The 22,537-nt window shown below is 30.0% G+C and overlaps 1 protein-coding gene across 1 annotated transcript in view; it reads right to left on the reverse strand.

Annotated features, from left to right (window-relative positions):
• Window positions 1-22,284, reverse strand: part of LOC129957698 (uncharacterized) — a 116,994-nt gene extending 94,710 nt beyond the window's left edge. The window contains exons 1-2 of the mRNA XM_056070159.1: window positions 22,175-22,284; window positions 21,668-22,057 (exon numbers count right to left, since the gene is read on the reverse strand). Of these exons, the coding sequence (XP_055926134.1) occupies window positions 21,668-22,037 (370 nt within the window). The 5' untranslated portion in view covers window positions 22,038-22,057; window positions 22,175-22,284. The remainder of the gene's footprint in view (window positions 1-21,667; window positions 22,058-22,174) is intronic.
• Between the last annotated feature and the right edge of the window lie 253 nt (window positions 22,285-22,537).

Below are 22,537 nucleotides of genomic sequence, written 5' to 3' on the forward strand. Positions count from 1 at the left end.
TTTATAAAATTTTTGAAAGAATTTTGGAAATATTTATTTTGCACTTGATATTATTTATAAGTCAATTATAAGAAATATGAATGTCACTTAGCGAAACTTTTTTCACAATTCATCGGGTGCATGCGATATGTTCTTGATTTCCACTCTTCTTTGCATTTCATTAGACTTAATTCACAAAAAACAATATATTTGTATTCCAACATTATTACTATCATTCAGTACTTCCAGTTGCAGAAAAAAAAAATATATCAAATTTCCATTTCTGAAGAGTTACATAAGACTAAAAAAATTTAGTCTTATGAAATTTAAATAGTTCTTTGTAGCTGTAAAAAAATGCAAAGTTAATTGACTGAAAATATTTTTATACTCATAACTCTATTGACAAAATGCAAAATTTCATCGAGAAAATGTAGAACTGACTACCTTAAAAAATTATTTCAAAAAAAAAAAAAAAAAAGTAGAAGAATTTGAAATTATTTGAAAATGTAGAAAAATCTGTTTTGGCTGCTTTTATATTTCGCTCATTCAATAAGAATAGTTTTTCAATAAAAAAAATATTTATTTTCAGTTTTTGACAATATTTGATTCTCTACAAAGTTGATTTGCTTTAAAAATAATTCAGATATTCAGCTGAAATTTTTACCAGATATACTATTCTTTATAAGTTGTAATTAAGAAGAAATGCAAAAGTTTTGTTCAGATTATATATTGATCTAAAAATAACTTAACTAAATTTGCTGCTGATCAAATTAAACTATCGTAATGTTCCACGGCTCATTTTTAATACCACCAATTATTTATTTACAAACTTTCCTTTCAGATTAATGATATTTTATTTAAATACAAAAAAAATAGTATTCACTTATCCGATCTGATATCAGAGATCGTGATGGCAATATGTTTCAAATGGTGAGCTCAATAAATTCAGTCAATAACTAATAGAAATCGTCTCCCCGAAAACATTCTAACAAATTCTCCAATGTGTTTGGTTCCTTCTTTAGCATATAATTTTGTGTTCTTGACAATGCCAACAGAAGGCTCAGATTTGACACATGAGATCAGACACATGATCAGAGTTGTCTCATGTGTCAGATCAGACTCATGAGAGTTGTATACTTCGTAGCGTAATTAAGAAAACTGTTATTTCTAGTCTAATTGCCGGTAAATAACTACGAAATATCGATCATTGGCTTTCTTTGGTGGTGGAGAGGGTGGCTATTAATCACTGGAATGCGACTGACACAAAAGTACTTAAAAATCGAATAAGTACTTTGGATGAAATTTTAACAACAAATTAAAAACAAAATTTGGCACAAAACTAAAATCGTAATCGCAATAAAATGAAATTTGTTGTGTGATCTTAAGTCATTTCGTTATTAAAATGTCGCATCTACATGCATTGGAAAATTCAAACAGACAAATGTGCAACTCATTAACGCCATTCAGTTCCAACCTCATATGGATCTATATTTTAAACTCTAAATCTATATATCAATGTTTATCCATCTAGTTCTTTGTATTTTTCAGCTATTTTATTTATTTGTATTAGGAAAGCCGCATGGACAGATTTCATTTGACTGGATTTTGTGGTGAAGGCCAGTTAACAGCGACGCTACCCGAGCAATTGCTTTTGTATTGTGGTTATGTTACTGGGCTGCGAACCACAAGGTCCCAGGTTCCATCCTCACGTATCACAATTCGCCACAATTTCCTTCAAAATTTGTTAGAAATCGATATATCTATTACACATATACTGATTTTCATTTCGTCTGTCCGTCTCAAAGCATATTCGAATTATTGTATTCACTGTCAGATATAGCAACACATATAATTCCGAAAAAACTGTTTTTCAGACTCGGTGAGATTTGAAAGTGAAGATATTCGTAAAAATCTTGAGATCGAATTTTTGGAAGATTGCAATGCCAGAAAGCAAAATTGTTTTTGTGTATTTTATCAACATCATGAAACTTTTCCAAAACAACTCGATAGGTTGTTGCGACTAGCAATTTATTCTGTGATATTCGAAACTAACGATTTATACTGTAATAATATCAAAATAGCCGCTAGTCCCAAATGGTGTTCACGTGATCCAGCTAAATTTCGTAATCAGCAATGAATGTTGTCCTTCGTCGAAAGGGAAAAATTCAAGAAAGCATATATCTTTGGGACAATAGACCCCAAAAATGTATATTATCAATTGTTTCTTCATCTTCCCTTCCTATTCATGAATCTATTGTTACGAAATTTTCCCGGGGTTCGTTTGGATAGTGGGGGTTATATGGTGTGAAGAACGCTCAATCACCAGACGGCAGTAGAAAATAAACAACGGCGTTTATTTACACGAAGACACACAGGACAGAACAAAGACGACAACTATATACAGCACAGAAGACGATTATCTTCAGCCGAGACGTGCAGCACACAACAGAATACACAGCAGCTCTACTCCATCGCTGCTCCGCTAGTCCCTGGAAGACGAGTTCTTCACCGTCGCTTCCGACTACTCTTCGACTCCACTGGTTCGCGACTCAATTCACGACCCCGGCAGCTGCTTTCTTTTATAGGTCTCAGGAGGCGGGGCTAGAAGCCTCTCAACCAATCAGGAACGTTCGAGGCGTATCTCCGTTCCTACTGGACGGATCGGGAAAATTCTCGATGTTTCGGGTATAATCTATTTTGGCGCCAAAATCTCCAAATGGTCGCCAAGTTTGTCGCCAAGCTCTGGGACCTCCTATGGAACCAACTATGCTGGGAAGCCGCATTACAGATTCGTAACACTATCTTTTTCGCAAGATTGTCGACAGTCGATGAAATTCTGACAGAATCATGCCTCCTATTGCAGCTGTCCATATCCAATTGAACCTTCACAATATGCATGTGCAAAGTAAAAACATCTTTTTGAATGATTATAAAAAAATACAGGTGGAGATAATAATTTAAAAAATCTTATAGGTTGACATTTGTGATGATAAATTTACCCTGAGTAAAAAAAAAATGTTTGGTGGAAATATAACAAGATCTTAAGTGATTCTTTGCAGATAAATTTTAATAGCAAGATATAATTAGTGATATTAGGATTTTGGGCTTATAGCCAAACGATAATTCTTCTTTAAAAACCTAAATTGCTTTAAAACAGATAAAAATAAATTATTTATTAATCTGTAATTGGATACTGGAATTAAAATGACTCCGCGTTGTTCATTAGCTCTGGTTATAACATTTTTTTTTTTTTTTTTTTTTTTTTTTATCCTTGAATACAATCATCTCCTCAGTACTTTCAAGTTGTTCTTTCAGCAGTATGTTGGCAAAAATCTAAGTATGAACACTTGTGTATAACCGAGTTATTCTTTTTCAAAGTTTTCGTTGCTATTTCTGGAGTCATTGACTCCATTCTTTGAAATTGCCCTTAATTTGAATAATGCAAAAAGATTAAAGAAATATTCTTAAAATAATATTTTAAAATATTTTAATCTTCATTTTTTGCTTGCTAAATTCTAACAGTTATTAATTCAGTAATATATAAATGAAGTAGATGCTCATTAAAAGATTATTTAGGTTTTTCTTATAACATCTTTCCAACATTTGATATTTAACATTTAACAGTTTTGATATTAATATTTTTAATATTTCTGGTAATTACATGATTTCCAGAACGTATTATATTTCCAAAATAAATTCCAATGCTGTTTGAAAAAAAAAAAAAAAACGAAAAGAAAAATAACAATGGGATTATTTTGACTACATGTCCCTGACCTGCTGAGGAAATTCGTGTCTGCAGCTCCGGGTTAAAACATATGATATTATTTTTTCATTAACAGTTTTTCTTTAGAATATATATGGAAATACAAATAGAAACTAAATTGCCCAGTAAGTCTAAATGAGCATAAGATAAATGGGGTAAGATCCATTAATATTGTACTAAAGTCCACTTTCGTAATAAAAGTAAATTATTGTAAGCCTTAATTCTTTTACTTATTGTATCTTAGAATATCTGTCTACGTATGAGCATCAGCATTCCTAAAACCAATCACTTCTTTTAACCCTAATAGCGCAAATCAAGTCCCATATCCCACACCTGACTGAACAAAACAACCAATGAATAAATCAAAAAAGATAAATTCCATTACCCTTCATGGAAACGATAGAATGGACGGAAAAACGATTCACCATCAATCATCGATTCAGCGTAATATCGATGTTTATCAGCCTCCATCTCAGCTTCTCCATTTCCTTGGCCATGAATCCGGCGCCTGAGAACTTCCCGGGCTATTCCATTAATTCATAGAAATTGAATTAATCCGAGATAGGAGGGGCGGAAGGAAGTGAATTTAATAGACGGGTCGACCCGCCTCTGAGTGGATTAAGAGATTTCCGGATAAACGAGCCCGGGAAAGACGCGCCCCCGATAATTTGAGGATTGCGATGTCCTGGTCGTGTGCATTTTTCTTGAAGGAAGGTTTGACTCGATTAGGCTTTGTAATTAACGGATTACAGGAATTTATTTATTACAGAGTTTAGATGTTAACGCTCAATTTCATTTTCAGAAATTACAGGGTCACAACAGTAATTTAATCTAACCATAGGCAAGAGATTCCAGACAATCTTTTAATAAAATTTATGGTAAGCCTTTTTGGTATTCCGTGGATGAATAAAAGTTGTTTTTATTGAATCATAGCTCATTTATTCTATTAACTGTAGAAATTCAATATCATTTTTGATATGTCAACTTAATTAACCATTCCTTAAATAATCATACTGAATTTAATTGTCGTAATTATCGGTTTATCGCAATTTCGTACGAGTAATATGTTTCTTTTTAAATTAGAAGAATTTCAATAATTGGCGTTAATTACAGATTCTTCGAATTAAGTTGCAAAAGCTATATTTTGAAAAATAGTATATGCTCAAAATGTTTTTTAGAAATTTCTATGGTTGTTTATATATACAGTGTCTCACAAAAGTGATGGGACACTTGTGCTTTACAAAAGGAAACTGTAATAAAATAAATTAAAAAAACATGTTTAAAAATTTTTTGGGTGTGTGTTTCATACTTAAATTTAGTAACAATTATTGCATAAAATACATTTTGTCAAAATATTAAAATATTAATTTAATAAAAATACAATTGTTTAGAACGGTGCAAAAAATGGCTCACATAAGTGATGGGACACCATTAGATATGCAACAAAAATCGTCTGAAATAAGCAATAAAAATATTTTTGGTGGTTTTATTTTTACTCAAAAGCAATTGGCAATAATTTATAAAATCGTCTGCAGTATTTCTCTCCAGTTTGTTTTGGAATTTTTGTGTTTTTTATCTCTGTGCAGTCATGAATGCTAAACGAAAAGAAACTTCACCTGAAATTCGAAAATTAGTTATTAATTTGCATATTGAACGTAGAAAATCTATTAGAAAAACTGCTGAAACAATTAACTTGAGTCATTCAACAGTTTTCAATATCGTTAAACGATATAAAAAGAATCATATTATTCAGGATAAAAGAAGACCTGGCCGATCATCAATGGAATAAAGCGAATTATCGTTCGAAATATTAAAAAAAAAAATCCAAGAAAGAGTGCTCCTAAAGTTGCTGTGGATTTACAAGCATTATATGGAATAATTGTTAATCCTGAGACTATTAGAAGAGTAATTCGATCTGCTGGATATCACGGTAGAGTAGCCAGGAAAAAATTCTTCGTAAGTGAAAAGAATAGAAAACTCAGACTAGCTTTCGCAAAATCCAACATAAAAAAGAATTCTGATTACTGGAATAAAGTTATATTTGCTGATGCGAGTAAATTTAATATATTTGGTTCTGATGGTAGAATCTTGGTCTGGAGAAAACCCAGGAAAGAATTTCGCAAACAGAACTTGGTGCCAACAGTAAAACATGGTGGAGGAGGAGTTATGGTATGGGGGTGTATGTCGTCCGCTGGAGTTGGTAATATTGTTTTTATTGACAGTATAATGGATCAGTACAAGTATATTGACATTTTATAGCAAAATTTGAAATCTTCAGGACGAAAATTGAACCTTCATAACGATTTTAAATTCTACCAGGACAATGACCCCAAGCACACTGCTTTGAACGTTAGACTCTGGCTGCTGTATAACTGTCCTGAAATAATAAAAACACCACCACAATCTCCAGACTTATATCCCATAGAGAATATTTGACAAGAATTGGAATCAAGAATTCGCAAACACACCATTTCTTCAAAACAACAATTAAAATCGGTGCTTCAAGAAGAATAGGGTAAAATCACTCCAGAAATCACAAAAAAATTAGTCGAACCCATCCCAAGAAGATTAAATCATGTTTTAAAAGTAAAAGGAAATCCAACAAAATATTAAAACCTGTTAAAAAGTAAAATTTTTGAATAACAATTTTCTAAATACCATTCATAAAATTCATGCCTATAAGATTTCATGATCAACCATATTGAAGTGAAATCATTAGTCTTGAATTGTTTCTGTTGTATGACTCCTATTATTTCGAAATAAACCCTCCGGCTGCTTATAATGCTCTTTCTGCGGAATCGGAGGGTTTCAGGTTCGTTACCCGATTTCACTGAAGAACCTTCATGCAAGCGGGTCTGGTGCACGTTAAATCCTTCCGGGCCAAACGTCCTCCCGCTGGTGTGGTGTGACGAGGGTAGTGCCAGCTTAGGTGTAGTCCTCGTCATCTGGCTGAAGTTCAAAATTACGAGATTCGTCCCAAATTAGCCCAAGTTTTGCTTTAGAACGGGACATTAATATAACTAAACTAACTAAACCCGCGTTTTTTTGCAGTTTAGTATGTTTATTTTTATGATTACAGATTTTTATTATATCACATTATTATCATGTAACATATAATATCAGTTCACTTTGTTTGAAAAATATTTGAACTTATTTGCAAACATCGCATCTAAATAGTGTAATTTTAAAATATTACGCAGCCAGAGGGTTAATATCAGTGAAAATTCCAATCAATATTTTTGTAAGCAATTCAGATCTTTGTTGAAGGAAATTCTGTTAATTATTATGATGATTCTTAAAGAATTTTTAATTTTGAATTCACTAGGTTAAAATTCTGACTTATCTGAGTTAAACTCTTGGTTGATAGCGATCTATGTAGTCGTCTTTGGGGACTAGTTGCTAGCTGGAAATGCCATTATGTTTGCTTTCATTTAAATTTCTTATACACAATTTGATATTTGTGACTTCTGATAGGAAAAATATTCTAAATATTAAATTGTGATAGTCATTCAAGTTATGTTATTTTAATAGCCTTATATCTATTATGTACCCCTTGTATATGAACCAATCTAATAAAGTCAATTACCATATTATAAAATTATTAAAAACACATCTACCTAGCTCATCAGTCGTGTAACTCGCAGTATTGTAGCGTTACTCTCTTATTCAATATGTAAACTACACCAATTTAAGATAGAAACGCACATTAAAAAGTCGATTTTTTAACAAAAAAAAATATTTTTTTTATTAATACCATTCATTTATGAATAGTCTTCTTCACGAAACCGTTTAAATTTTGAATCAAAGCTTATTCTTTGGGAAGTTATAGTTGTTTTTAAATTTACATGATACATATTTTAATACTATGTTACATCTTTAATTCCGATTTTCACGAATTCCAAATTTTGGTGGAATTTTCTTACGATAAATATTGCAAATTAAAATCTAATACATTTTTTATTCAAATTTGGTATCATAATTTTTCAATATGTTCAGAGGTTCTTAATTGAATGAATTTGAAATATTCTATTCATTTAGAAATATTCTATAGAGGTTTTAATGTTCCACATACCAAAAAATTTTAATTCCATGTCATTTATCAGTCGAACTTTATTATTTAAAGACTGGCTTCAAGGTGGGCTATGTTTTTATTTCAGGAATTTGGAAATATATTTATTAGCAATCCACAAGTTTCTAAACGAATTATTTGATAAATTTCTACTATTTCAAGACTGGATTGAAGGAGACCTTCATTTTTAAGTCAAGAATTGGGAAATATATGTAAGCATATTTCTGAAAAGTAGAAGGCAGGTTTGAAGACATGGAAGACGATTCGGATTTTTTAATTCTCTTTAATATCCATACCGGGAAGGCAGAATTATTTACAAGCAGAGACGTGGGCAAAGTAAGTCCGCCACAGCGCAGCACAAAAATAGAAGTAAGGAAGGGCAGAAACAAATAATCACTATTCTTATATAACATGGGATTTCCGGCCACGTAGCGATTGAATACACGTGTTGACCTTTGACAAGGGCAACGGAGGGATCGTTTTCGCTTGACAAGTGAAACTGATAGCGCAGTAATTTTTACATAGCTTCATACGTGAAATGGAATCGGGAAACAAGAGAACACTTTGGAATGACCTCGACATGGGCTGAATTAGGCAAAAAAAATTTAGGAAATTTGGATTAAATTAGATATTAAAATATCATTACATATATATATTTATTAAATTATCTGCAAATTTCTGAATTAATTGTTTGATAAATTTCTAAACAAGAAGCGTCTTGCTTTATACATCTTTTTAACAACACATTTTTTTTTTTCAAGTTTAACAGGGTATATTTTCATTACATTGATTTTTTTTTTTTTTGTCTATTTTACGTAGTTTTAAAAATAAGTATTTTATAGCATTTTTCAAGAAATTCAACAAGAACTTTAAAAGACTTCCCTTTTTACACATTTTAAATCTTTTGGATGAAAATTATACCTCCTAAATTAATGCAATGAACCATTAATCATACTTGCATTACAGTTTAAGTATTCCCAAAGGTAAGAACTGAATGTAAACAGTATGGGATGTGCAACAACAAAGACTGCTATACCCAAATGTTAGATATACTTTAGATCAAATACTTTATATTATAGATCAAAGATATATATACTTAAGATCAAATACTTTATATTATAGATCAAAGATATATATACTTAAGATCAAATACTTTATATTATAGATCAAAGATATATATACTTTAGATCAAATACTTTATATTATAGATCAAAGATATATATACTTTAGATCAAATACTTTATATTATAGATCAAAGATATATATACTTTAGATCAAATACTTTATATTATAGATCAAAGATATATATACTTTAGATCAAATACTTTATATTATAGATCAAAGATATATATACTTTAGATCAAATACTTTATATTATAGATCAAAGATATATATACTTTAGATCAAATACTTTATATTATAGATCAAAGATATATATACTTTAGATCAAATACTTTATATTATAGATCAAAGATATATATACTTTAGATCAAATACTTTATATTATAGATCAAAGATATATATACTTTAGATCAAATACTTTATATTATAGATCAAAGATATATATACTTTATAAAAGATATATATTTATATAATAAAAATGACAATACTATTAAAATAAATTTCAAAATATTCTATATCAGTAATCTAAATGACTAAATACTCATAAGTAAAAACTCCACTTTTAAAATTTCTGTATTTGAATGAGTCTATACAACATTAAAAATTAGTGAGATAAGATTGTTTTCTGTTTAAATATTAAATTTCAGCTTTTAAGAAACGTTTACAGTAGATAGTGGCAGAAAACAATCTTATAAAAATAAAAATTTCACTCTGAAAGTTTTCTTGATAAGAATTAACTATTAATCTGTTACATAATAATTACCCCCAACAAAGTATTCAAATTAATTAAAAACAGCTGAATCTATTAGCATATCATTCGAGCGATTGATCCCTCGCACGTAACATTTTGCAATCACTTTCAAACTTTATCTAATTTACGTAATGTATATGTTTACGGTTAACAAGCGCTAGAGAACAGGAAGTTTTCTGATCACGTCCGGAACCGGAAATTGCGTGAAAGCAAAGAAGAGTCCTGTCTTGAGACGCAACTTGGCGAAATTGCGAGAGAACCGGTGATGTAATCCTTCCTGTGTGGAGAGAGGGGAAATCTTCTCAAACTTTGATTAAGTCTGCAGGCGTTAATTAAGAGAATTAAGGTCGGCCACAAGAAGGCATTATGAGATTAGATCCAGAATTCCGAGGTAGAATCCACCAGGGAGTGAAATTGTCGATTTAAAATCCGTAAGTAGTCTTCGAAGTTGGTGTAGCATTGATAAGATCGAAAGATATCAAATTGATAGAGTATGAAAGGAGTTAACCCTTGCTAGGGTCGTAGGAAGTATGCTTCCCACCAAATTTATCAATCTTAGTATGAATTTATTTAATTTGGCATAAGTTCTGACAAATTTTTTAGTAAAAAGAAACTAAGATACTTCAGTTCTTTATCTCACAATAAATGATGTGTCTAGATTTGTTATTAATTAACCAAATTAATTAATCAATCAAATTAAATTTATCTAATAAACTAAATGAATCCCTTTTCTTATTCTAATTTCAAGCCTAAAAATACTTTAACATAATATGACTAGAAAAAAAAATGGCCCTTTAAAAGGTTAAGCAATTCACTTCAAGTAGTGCTTTATAAATAAGGAATTTTTATCCTGCTCTCATAGTTAGTTAGTTAGTTAGTTAGTTTTGGATTTTGTGGCACAAGAGCCAAATCTGGCTACCTGCTCTCATAGATATACAAAAAGGATTGATTGTTTCAATAGTTAGTGCATTTTCTTTCAAATGACATCTGAAACTATCAATCTCAAACATTAAATGGATCAATTATTTCATGAATCAAAGTTTCATAACTTAAAATCTTTTACGCAACATATAGAGAGTAAGTGTTGTAATCTTCAAATGACTGGAAAAGAAAAGATATTCTTTTCTTAACATTCCATGGTCCATTCCTCTCATATCTTCGCCGTTTTAATCTGATACCAAATGCATTCTACCCTTGTGGAAGTCTTGATGCCACTTCAATCCACTACGCAACAGAATATATCCTGACTTCCTCTTTTCACATGATCAAGCAAACATCTGAACTAGAACAAGTTTGGTTTCATAGTGTTGTCTCTTCACAAAAATCCAGGATGAAAATTTAGAGAATGATTTGGCATCTCGAAGAATATCAAGATCTGCTCAGATTTAAAGAACGTTCTTTCCAAGAGTAGTAATATACACATATAAATTTATTTTCTATTATTTTCGTGTTTGCACATAGCGATTATTCGTATTTGTATTTTTTTTTATTTATTTATTTGTCCTGTTCTTATTTTTATCATGTGAGAACATGATGTTTTGGTTAGGGGGTTGTAGCTCGAAATCGCGGAAGCAATGAATAAAGCATAAATGGCAATTTTCATTTTCAATTTTTTCTTGACAGGCAAAAAAGTTTTGAGCTCTCGTAAACCGGTTTGAACTGGTTAATGACTTAAATTAATTAAAACAAATAATGACTTAAAAAATAATAATGTTCTCGCATGATAACTTGAAATTTTAGATCGTAGATTTCATTTTTTTTTATTTATTATTTATGTCCTCATTTCTAGCGACTTTTTTTTGTGTTTTTTTTTGTAAAGTTTATTATTATTATTCTGAATTTTGTAATCACAAACAAAGTTAAGTCGGTTTATGTAGATTAGCATAAGTTTTCGGTTTCTCTTTGATAGTTTTCTTACTAATCGAATACTATTTCCCATTTGGATTTCAACCAGCTCATTATTCCCGGCTTTTTGTTGTTCTTTTCTCTGATGGCACTTGTCATAGACAAGCCCACTCAAATTAGAAGTCAGTCATTTTAAACCAAGTGTGCGTCACTTGTTTTTTCAATAGCGCCATCTAGAGCCAAAAGTACGACTTAGCTACGCACACGTCACAATCCTTTTTACGGGGCGGATTTCGTTCACGCATTTCATTCACTCATCCACAGATCATAATTTAGACCTGAATCAGAGAACGATCACTCCTAATCCAGTACCCCCAGCGGTATTGCTCTCGGTTTTTTTTTTTTTTTTTTTTTTTTATCCAACATCAAAATCCCCTTACCAAATTTTGATCAATAAATGTCAGACGCCAAACAATTTGGATGACAGTCACAGCGATGGATAGCACATGCACGTCTTTGTATGTCTCTCCTCCTTTATGCTCATTACACTGTTTAAATAACAAGTAAGTTATAGTTGGAGGGGCATGAAACAATGCTGTGGAATCAACAAAACATCTGACCAACAGCAGAGCCAATTAGACGAATGAAATTTAATATGCAGTTTTTGCACTAAAATCTGATTCATATTAAGAGTTATAAAGAGCGTAAGAATTCATTACAATACAAGCATCGTCATAAAAACACAAATGTCTATTTTAAATCAGGGAGTCTATCTGGATAATATATCACGTAAAGCGATAATGCATGCTATATAATGGAGACTTGGAGGATTCGATCCCTGTTCGCTTTCGCTCGTCAATCCCGATGTTGTCCAAACACTGTACCTGATATTCATCAGTTCCAATTAGCAGATTTTTTAAACTCCATTGGCTATTCGTGCAATTTTGGAATCTTTCCATGATGAGAACCTTTTCCAATCGACCTACTTCCGATTCAGAACTGGAAGCACCCCCCACCCCCCACTGAGAGCATTTTTTTGCACTCCTCCACTATCTAAATATTGAATCAATTTTCCCATATTTTGCTGCCAACTTAGTAGCTACACGATAAGCTTTTCTTTTCAAATTTCCAAATTTTCTCTCTCGGTCTTTTTTTGCATTTTTTCTTCATTTGATATCGCTGGATGCCCTATTACTATTTTAAAAATCAATGAAGGGTTAGAGCATGTATTTCTAAGGTATTTGATGATTGCTTAAAAATTTAAATTTGATGAAAAATTTACTTTCCAAAAAAAGGAACAAACCAGAAGGCTATTCCTTTGTGTTGCCACAAACGGTGTACCTAAAAGAATTAATAAATAATATTTTAAACTCACTTGCTATCAATTTGGTGTTGGTTAAAGCTTTGTTTTTCCTTTTTTGTCACCATTTAACCATGAAGTGCAATATATAAATACTTATTACAACGTAATAACAATTTTCATCAAATAATACTGGCATAACAAACCTGAAATGCCATCGGTCAGATGACTCGCTATCTACCAATCACGAAGCTAATAAAACGCAATGTTTACGTAAAAAAGTTTTGTATAGCTGATAGAAATATTTTCATTTTATTCCTTTACTGACGGAATTGTTGTCCAAGTAAGGATGGGTTGATAACCGGTTTTGCTGTATCAGGTACTTGTTGATCCTGATAATCGATTCTTTTCCCTTCCGAATGAAACGAAGTATTCAATGAGTTGTGTTCTTGCATTTGCGCCGAGACTCTTAACTAATACGAAATGAAAATGATTCTATCTTGGGATTAATTACAAAGTGCCGGTGGCATTGGTTTTGACAATGAATGACGGATGGATTAGGTGAGGAAAGAAAATGCTTTCTTGACGCAATTAGTATACAGAGAGATTAGGAAAGTAGAGATTCTTCAGGTGGTATGTGCATTAAACACAGTAAAGGGCACTGATGACTGGTGATAAAATATACATAATTAAAAAAAAAATCTCGCATGCTAATATCATCGCCGAGGCAGAGCGGTGGCTAGATTATACTGAATTAATACATTGCTGACCTATATATCAATCTGATGTACATGACAGCAATGTATTAAATCAGTACAATTAATTGAGTAATAATTGTTAATCAATATAATTAGTTGAGTTAACAATTGATAATTCCAGAATTTCTTTTGTTTTCGACCAGCTGATACTACATCAATCTGCTCGAAAACAAATGAGATCATGGAATTATCAATCGAATCCAAAAACTGATACCGAATATTTGATACTCTTAATGTGTGCAGTCTTGTATGAAGCAGATAAAAAGTATTAGATATAATATCATTAACCCTAAACCAAAGAGAAAATTAAATAGTCATTGAAATATAGGTACTAAAATCTATAGATATATCAAATTAAAAACGTCTTAGCAGGAATAAAAACAGTCTTAATAAAAAACAATAGCTCAAAGGAATTGGATTTAGAAAATATATATGTAAAAACGGAATACAAAAATGTTTAAGAAACAAAATTCTGATAAGCATTACTTTTAAGATTATGAGTATTAAAGTAAATGAACATTTTTACCAAATGTTTGTTTCCTTCTTATATATTCTTTAGCACCATTTGCTTTCAATCTAAAAATAGCAACAAAAAAAATGGTTTCCATATGCATGTTTTTTTTTTTTTTTTTGTATTATTGGAAAAAGAAATGCTTTTTTTGTATTCATTAGTCCGCCCTTGTATAACAATCATATGGCCTCTGTATATCCATCATATTCCCCTTGCACATTCATTATACACCATACACTAAATAATTATATTTATTTTACAAGTATTCTAATTAAAACAAAAAAAAATGGCAAGAGAACTAGTGCAAAATAATTCTATAAATGTATTGTTGGTCTATTAAAAGAGCGCTGAAAAATTATTATAGATGAATACTTTAATTTGATTAGTTTCCTGTTTATAGTAATTGAATTATTTTCTCTAAATTATACTCACTTCCTGATGAATTAAAAAATTTGAATTTTGTATATTTCTATATTTTGATTTACATTGTAATATTATAAAGTTTTCATAATTTAATTATCATATAACAATAAAAAAATATAAATTTTGGTTCAATGTGAGTGGTGCCATCTGTTAATGAATCTGAGAAAGGTTGATTGCACAATTTCATAGTCTTGGTTTCCAATGTATTATTGATTAATATACACAGTAGAAAATACTTAAAGTGGAGCATATTTCTACTTTTTAACTTTGATTTTTATTTTGTACTTACGAGAAATTATACACCTTTATTCCAGTTTTTCAAGTTTCCATACAAACAAATAGATGATGGTTAATTAATAAAGCATTCTCGCCATTACTTTTTTATGTGCTTACATCAGATGGTATGTTTTAAATTTAACTTCGTACTATAATGAAAGGAATCGAACAAAGGAAGGATCGATTGTTTTCAATATTTGATATTGGTCAAACTTTAATGTTAAGGCCAATATACTAATTTTTATTTATATATAGTATTATTTATGTATGCTTCTTATGCAATTCATATGTTGAATTACATATCTTCTAAATTCAAACTTGCTTGAAAATATTATTTAAAATGGCCAAAAGTGGAATATTTACAAAGCTCATTTCATGCCAAATCTGGCAACCTTGCCGACACAATACTATTATTGCAACCCATTTTTTGATAGTGTAAGCCTATACGAAAATTATCTCCCAAGAGTGTTATGCTTGGCAAAAAAATAGTTCAAGAAACTTGCTCTTCTAACTCTCATCCAGGATCTATTATTTACGTTCAAAGTTTCAATGGTTTAAGAGATATCTATCATAAAGAATCATCCACTTTTAGGTAAGCAAAAAACTATTTTTCTTTTCCTCGGATAAGAAATGCGTACTAAGAATATTTTACTTGAAGTTTTCAAAGTCCTTTTTTTTACCTTGGAAACTCCGTTATCGAAGAAGCTTTAGCCTGCACTTTGTACATAACAAAATAGCCCTACCAAATTGAAAGGGGAACTAAGTCCAACAGTTATTGAATATTTTATAATACAAACTGAAAATGATAGGAGAAGGGGATACCAAGTGATCAGATATGCATGGAGATGTGATCCCTGTTCTTGCATAAAAATATAAGATCTTTAAAGCAATATTCTACTACGATACTTTCGACGAAATATACACTATACCTCGGACTACAACATATCGATGCTGAACTTATATAGATTTTGTTTGTGAAAATAAAGACTTAGAAGATGAGAGGGAAAATTTGAATGTATTCATCTAATGCTAAAAAATTTTCGTAAAAAATGTCAGATTTTTTGCAATATGGATCCATTTAGATAGTAAAATATAATGGTCTGTTTTTATCTACCTTAACATCGAAATTTTTCCCGGAAGAAAAAAAAATGAATATTTTACTTGAAGAATTGAGCATTATGAAGAGTTTATAATGTTTACATGAATGCTATACTTACTGGAATACTACATTTAAAAAATTTACAAAAATGCGTTTTATGAAGAGTTTATAATGTTTGATATAATATTATGTTTCTTTTAATAAAATAAAAATGAAAAATGATTTTTAAAATTTTAATTTCTACCTAAAGTTATTCTTTATTTTTTTTTAAACTCACTAAATTGCGCATATTGTCAACATTTCCCTAAGTTGTTAAGTTGTACCTATTTCAATCCATATAACTTTTTTACAATAACGATTTTTCTTTTGAATTCAAAGAATGGATCAATTTTCTAAGTCATTATGCCATTCAGTTTCCTTTATTAATATTTATTTAAAATAGTAAATATTAATAAACTTTGAAACTAATAAATATTAATAAACATTGAAAGTAATAAATATAAATATTACATTTATTTAAACTAGTAAATATTAATAATATTAAATTAGTAAATATTAATCTAGTAAATAATACAACTTAAGAGACAAATTTTTTTCTCTATCCTCTTTTGTATATATCAAAATTAGCCAAATTAAGAAATTTCTGACATATCAATATTTAACATGTTTTGCTTTGGTTTAATACAAAATTAGGTGCTATATATAAATTTTATTTATTCAAATTAATAATTAATAAATTAATTCAATAATGACATTAAATTTTTTAAATTGATTTTTTTAAGTTATTTATACAAATATGCATCAGGATATTTTGAAGCTTTAAAAAAATATAAAATCAGTTAAGCCTTGCTACGGGACTTCTATAAAAGAGTTCTATCTTATAGACGAAAATATTCTTAGTCAAAAACATTAACTGAACTATGAGAATCATTTCAGTTCATTATAAAAGAAAAAGGTTATTGGGGTATTTTTTTAAAATAAATTTTAACGTATTTTTAAGTTGGGGGAAAATATTATGACTAACAAGCTGATTTCTAAATTTTAACCCTTTAAATTGCCCTTTTTTTCTAGTCATATTAAAATATTTTTAGGCTTGAAATTAGAATAAGAAAAGGGATTTATTTAGCTTATTAGATAAATTTAATTTGATTAATTAATAATTAAGTATCAAATAAAGACATCCTTTTGTGTAAAATAAAGGACTAAAGCATCTAAGTTTATGTCTTTCTAAAAAAATTTGCCAGAACTTATGCTAACCTACATAAATTCATACAAAGATTGATAAATTTGGTGGGAGGCATACTTCCTACAGCCCTAGGAAGGGTTAAGATTGGATTATACATTTATTTTTCTTGGAATATCTGATTATAAAACAAAGCTTGAGATTTTGCTACAAATTATTTTTAAATTTTTAGGAAATCTGAAAATAGAATTACAACGAAGTGAAATTTGTCTTGTTTCAATGTTAATAATATAGACATTAAGTTAATCCTTGTCAATTAACTTCTATTATCAATTATTAACATATGTAATATAATTGCAAATTATCTGTCAATAGTTTTCCCAAAATATTCATTTGTATACTGGCATTAATTCATATATCAGATTAGCATAAAGAATCGATCCTACTAATGGTTATTTAATTTAAGTTAAATTCATAATTAAAATACGCACTTTATTAATTATTGAAAATATATAGTACCAATACAAATAACACCGTAAACAATAAAAAAATTCTAATTTGGTCACAACAAACCCTGTTACCTTTATTGTCTAATATTTTCGGTTATTTCTGGAGGCGTATATTTTCAAAAATCAAAAAGTAATATAAAAGTGACTTATCAGTTAGTTTATCAATTCTTATGAAAAGAAAATTTCATATTTTGAGAGCGATTCAAATTCCAGATAATCAAATAAATCTGTTTCCAGATACAATACAATGTTGAAATATGAATTATTTTGTCGATAGATGGCGCCAGCAAAAAATCTTAGAAAATATTTTCAACCAATATTTAGATAGGTAAGCGCTGGATATCACCGTCAATTATCACTAGAAATAATTATTTCTATTGCTTTATACTTTTGTTTCGAGCCTATTTTGGATAGCAAATAGGTTGCAGTATTATGAAGAATTATTTTTAAACGGAAAAATATAGTGAAAATATTCGCTTGCAACTATGAAACCCGCCTTAATTATGAAGCATGCGCAAGAGGTGTTCAGAACACCACTGTACCGCCTTTGTTGAGAAATCCTCGGAATTTCTAAAATCTGCACCTGTTGCTTCCTGTAGCTTCATGGGTGGTCTAGAAAGAAAGGAAGGAAAGAAGCAGATTTAAGAAGAATGTAGTGATTCATTGTTATTGAAGATAGGGGTAGATATTTACCGTCCTATTCTTATGAATGTTCCAAACTTTTTATGTTATAGCTCACGATATATGAAAGTGAAGAGATCTCGCAAGCGTTCCAATGATGGGAAAATTTAAATAATCAAACTCATAATTATTTATGAAATAAAATCTATTTACATGAAAAAATTAAATAATCAGACATTAAAGGCATTTTCTTTTGTTATTGTTAAAAGATTTAATAAAACAAGTAGTATATATTTAATAATTTTAGATCGAAATGACCATACACATTTGTTAATTTTCCAAAAATGAGTGATATTTTAGAAAGTAATATCTTCCACTTTTATTTAATTTGGCTTGTTTAAGGTTCCTAAGAAGGAAATTACTTAAATGATTTTCTACTCAATTCCTTATATGCTGGAGTTTCGGAATTTCGTACACTTATGTCTTCCACAACAATACGCTTCGATAGAGAATTTTAACATTTTCAAAATTTCATTAACTTTTAATCAACGAACTTAAACTTCAATTACGACTAAATTTTAAGGTTTGATTACAACTTTTTTAAACTTCATTTCAGGGTCTGATGGTAGAAATATTTTTAAATTGCATTAGATTAAGTTAAATATTAAGAATTGATAGTTGAAAATATTTCTTAAAACTTATTTTTATTTACTAATAAAAGTATGTATTTAAAAGCAATTATTATTCTATAAATTTCTGAGATCAGTCTTCGTAGTAATTTGCAATAAAATAAATTCATTTGTGATGTTGTGTAATCGGATCAAAAAACGTGGAGAGATAGGAAAGCTTATAAAATATTCTTAAATTGAATTCAAGTTTCTTTTTGAAAAACCAACCAAGATGGCGATTTTCATACAGATCTCATAATTCCAGACAGATTGGATGATGCCCTCTTTAACACTTTCCACTCTTCCGGCGAGATATCTCGTCTTTCAGATACTTCCAATTACAGGTTTCTGTGGGCTAAAATTTGTCTCTTATGCCAGTTTAGATAGATCAAAATTTCTAATACATATCTGAAGAATGCCTTTACTTTTTTCAAACTGGCATAAGAGATAAATTTTAGCCCACAGAAACCTGTAATTGGAAGTATCTGAAAGACGAGATATCTCGTTGGTAGCGTTGAAAGTGTTAACGTACTTCCCTACCATTCAAGTGAAAAGATATTGGACCATCGACTAGATTTTACCTTAGATTTCATGGAAGCAGAAATCGAGTGTTGAATATGAGCATCCGATCCCGAAGACAAGATATAGCTAGGAGTCCATTAAAAGAATAACAAAAATAATAGATGCCTATTATTCATACAATAGCAAAATGTTTTCACAAATTAACAATTTAATACATATAGATAGATTCCCAGGACATGATTTTTCTTTAGCCTCTGCATGCTATTTCATTTTAAAAATTGAAATTCGTCCCTACGGCACTCTATCGTTGTAGCTCCCAGGGATACTCTCCCCCCCCCCTCTTTCCTCCCTTGTCTTTCAGTCATTATGCCACTGGCTTCCATCTTCCAAGTAATAAAATGCTAAGGGATAATTGGTGCTCGGGCACTTGTCTAAATAAAGTTGATTCAGATGAAAAAAATATAGAAAATTTTCTTTCGACTCGAATCAACAGCTATCGCGAAAATGGAATGAAAAATTCTAATACTACAGGCGCCAATTATCCTTACTACGTTATTCATTATTTGAAATATCGTGCAAGATTTTTGCGCTCAAAATGCAACTAGCAAGTGTGGTATTCTCGAAATGTTCTTAACCGCATTCCACTGACGAATAATAATTACGAAAGAGCGTTATAGCGTGAGATAATTGACTATTAATTGCTGGTATGCGATTGAAACATTAACTGCTGCTGCGATTAAAACAGAAGTGCAAGATAATCGAATACGTATTCTCCATTAAATCAAGATATTAAAGATTCTCCATTAAATCAATATATTATCTTCACGATGTTGTCCGATATTCTGAAAGTCCGACAACATCATGTAGATCTCGCAACCATGTTGTTCGGCATTTTGTGCTATTTGGTTTTAGGACGCCTTTCCTTCAAATAGTGGGAATGAAAATTTGATATAACATAATTGATGGCATAAAATCTCATACTAAATCCATATAATTAAATCCTTGCATTTTTCAATCCTCGCTCTTTCCTATTTGTGAAAATAAAGACCGATAGAATCATAACAACCCTTTGATAGATGCGTTCCAAAATTTGATAGATATACATTTCAGATGCTAAAATTGAGAACCAAATTTAATTTACCATAATTTTTGAGCTTTTTAATTATCGGTTTATATCCATACAAAAGTATAAACCGACTTTTAAACTTTTATACAAAAGTATAAAACTCTTCAAGGATTTGGTTTCAAATTCAGTGCACTTTAAATGTTAAATTTATGCACCAATTTTTATCTATTAAGCTCTTTTTGATTAGTAATAAGCTGGAAAGGCAGTTTCCTTTTAATGATTTCGTTCAAAATTTGATAGAAAGTGCAAATTTGGTGTAAAGATCCAAATTTTAATCATCAAAAAGGCTTTGAATTATCTTATTAACAGATAGACAATTCCAAAATTTAATTTTCGGAGTCAAGAAGATCTAAAACGAGAAAATTCGTTAAAATCTTGACCTCAATTTGTTTTTTGACAGTTGCAAAACTTCCTCTTTCAATACGAGGAGCTAATATTCTAATCAAATAATTTAAAAATAAATAAAATTTAAGTTCAATCTAAGCCTTTTTATTTTCTAAAATTCTTTGCTTTAATGGCTAAAATACAGTATCATTGAACTTTGATAAAACATTTACACACATGAAGGAAAACAATTTTTGAATTCGTTGGGTTGTTTTTACTATAGACATTTATTAAAACTCACAGATTTATTCCTGGTTTGACAATTATCAAGAATAAGCAACTAAATTTCCTACAATAATTCTCAAATACTCGAAATTAATTAATTGATTTGTATAATAAATGTAAATAATCTTAAAAATACCTTTAAAACTTTTCAGTTGTTGTTAGCATTTTCTCTTTTAAAATAATTATAAAGCCTCATTGATCAGAAATTGTTAACTTAATCGTTCTATAAGTAAATAACACATGCATGTTCATACACATATGTACTACTGCAAATTTAACAGGGGCAATAATATTACAGAATAGGATGGAAAATGAAAATTTATATATAGCTATATAATGTAATAAATAGCAAAACTCAATAATGTAGGAATGAAATATCGTAACAACCTAAATCGCAAGCATAACAAAGGATAATTTTATACACAGTAATAAACAATTATTTTGCAGCTTAAAATTGAATCTATTTCAAGGAATAAGATTCAAGCGATAGTCAATGTTCCATTAAGAATTATTAAGCAAATCTGTAACAATACCTGGAGAACTCCATGTGCCAATAAGTCCCAGAATTCGGCGTATCAAAAATTCCGATCTCCTTTTCATCTGAATGGCAGCAAACACACTGAGTCCAAGTTGTTTTAAGTCTTCCATTGGTCCTTTTCTTGCACGTGAGGAACGAAAAGTTTTGGCTTTAAATTTATTTTTGGATTTTCTTGGTTTCAAATACTTTTGGAGCTCTTCCACGGCGGACTTCTTCTCCAGCAGCGTTCGTTTAATTTCGTCAAGTTTTGGCAGAAGTTCGGAAACGAATTGCTGCAATGCTCTAATGTAATCTGTCATTTCTTTGATGAATGTAATATAGTTGCTGAGGCTTTTGGGCAAAGGCTTTTTCACTACTGATGCCATTGAGTCTGTTTAAATCTTTTCTACGAAATTCAGAGTATGTTAGTTCAGTCTTTTTTACGAATAAAACACTGTATAAAACATCAAATACCTAAGACATGCACAATCTATAATCTTGTTGCGTTTACTTTTGTACTTACAATTCCAATTAAAATTATTATATTTTCAACTTCCCCTGAAATTCTTGTTTAATGTTCTTTCACTATCTTACAATATTAAATAAACTTATGCAATTCAACATTTAACTAAGTAGATGGTATACACTTATCACACATACTAAGGAAGATTCCAGTTCTATTAAATATCATAATCAGCATAATCTGTAACTAATTGGCTTTAAAAGTGAATCATTTTACGAAGCCAATGTCATTAATTTGATACTCTATTGATGAATGTTACTCCCGTGCGTCTATGTTATTCCTTAACATTTGGCGCAGTTTAGCCAAGTTCAAGCTTTTGCTCCATTTTCTGGATCTGCAAACAGAGCAAAACAATGTGGACAA

The sequence above is a fragment of the Argiope bruennichi genome, chromosome 11 (genome assembly GCF_947563725.1).
Source record: "Argiope bruennichi chromosome 11, qqArgBrue1.1, whole genome shotgun sequence".
NCBI lineage: Eukaryota > Metazoa > Arthropoda > Arachnida > Araneae > Araneidae > Argiope > Argiope bruennichi.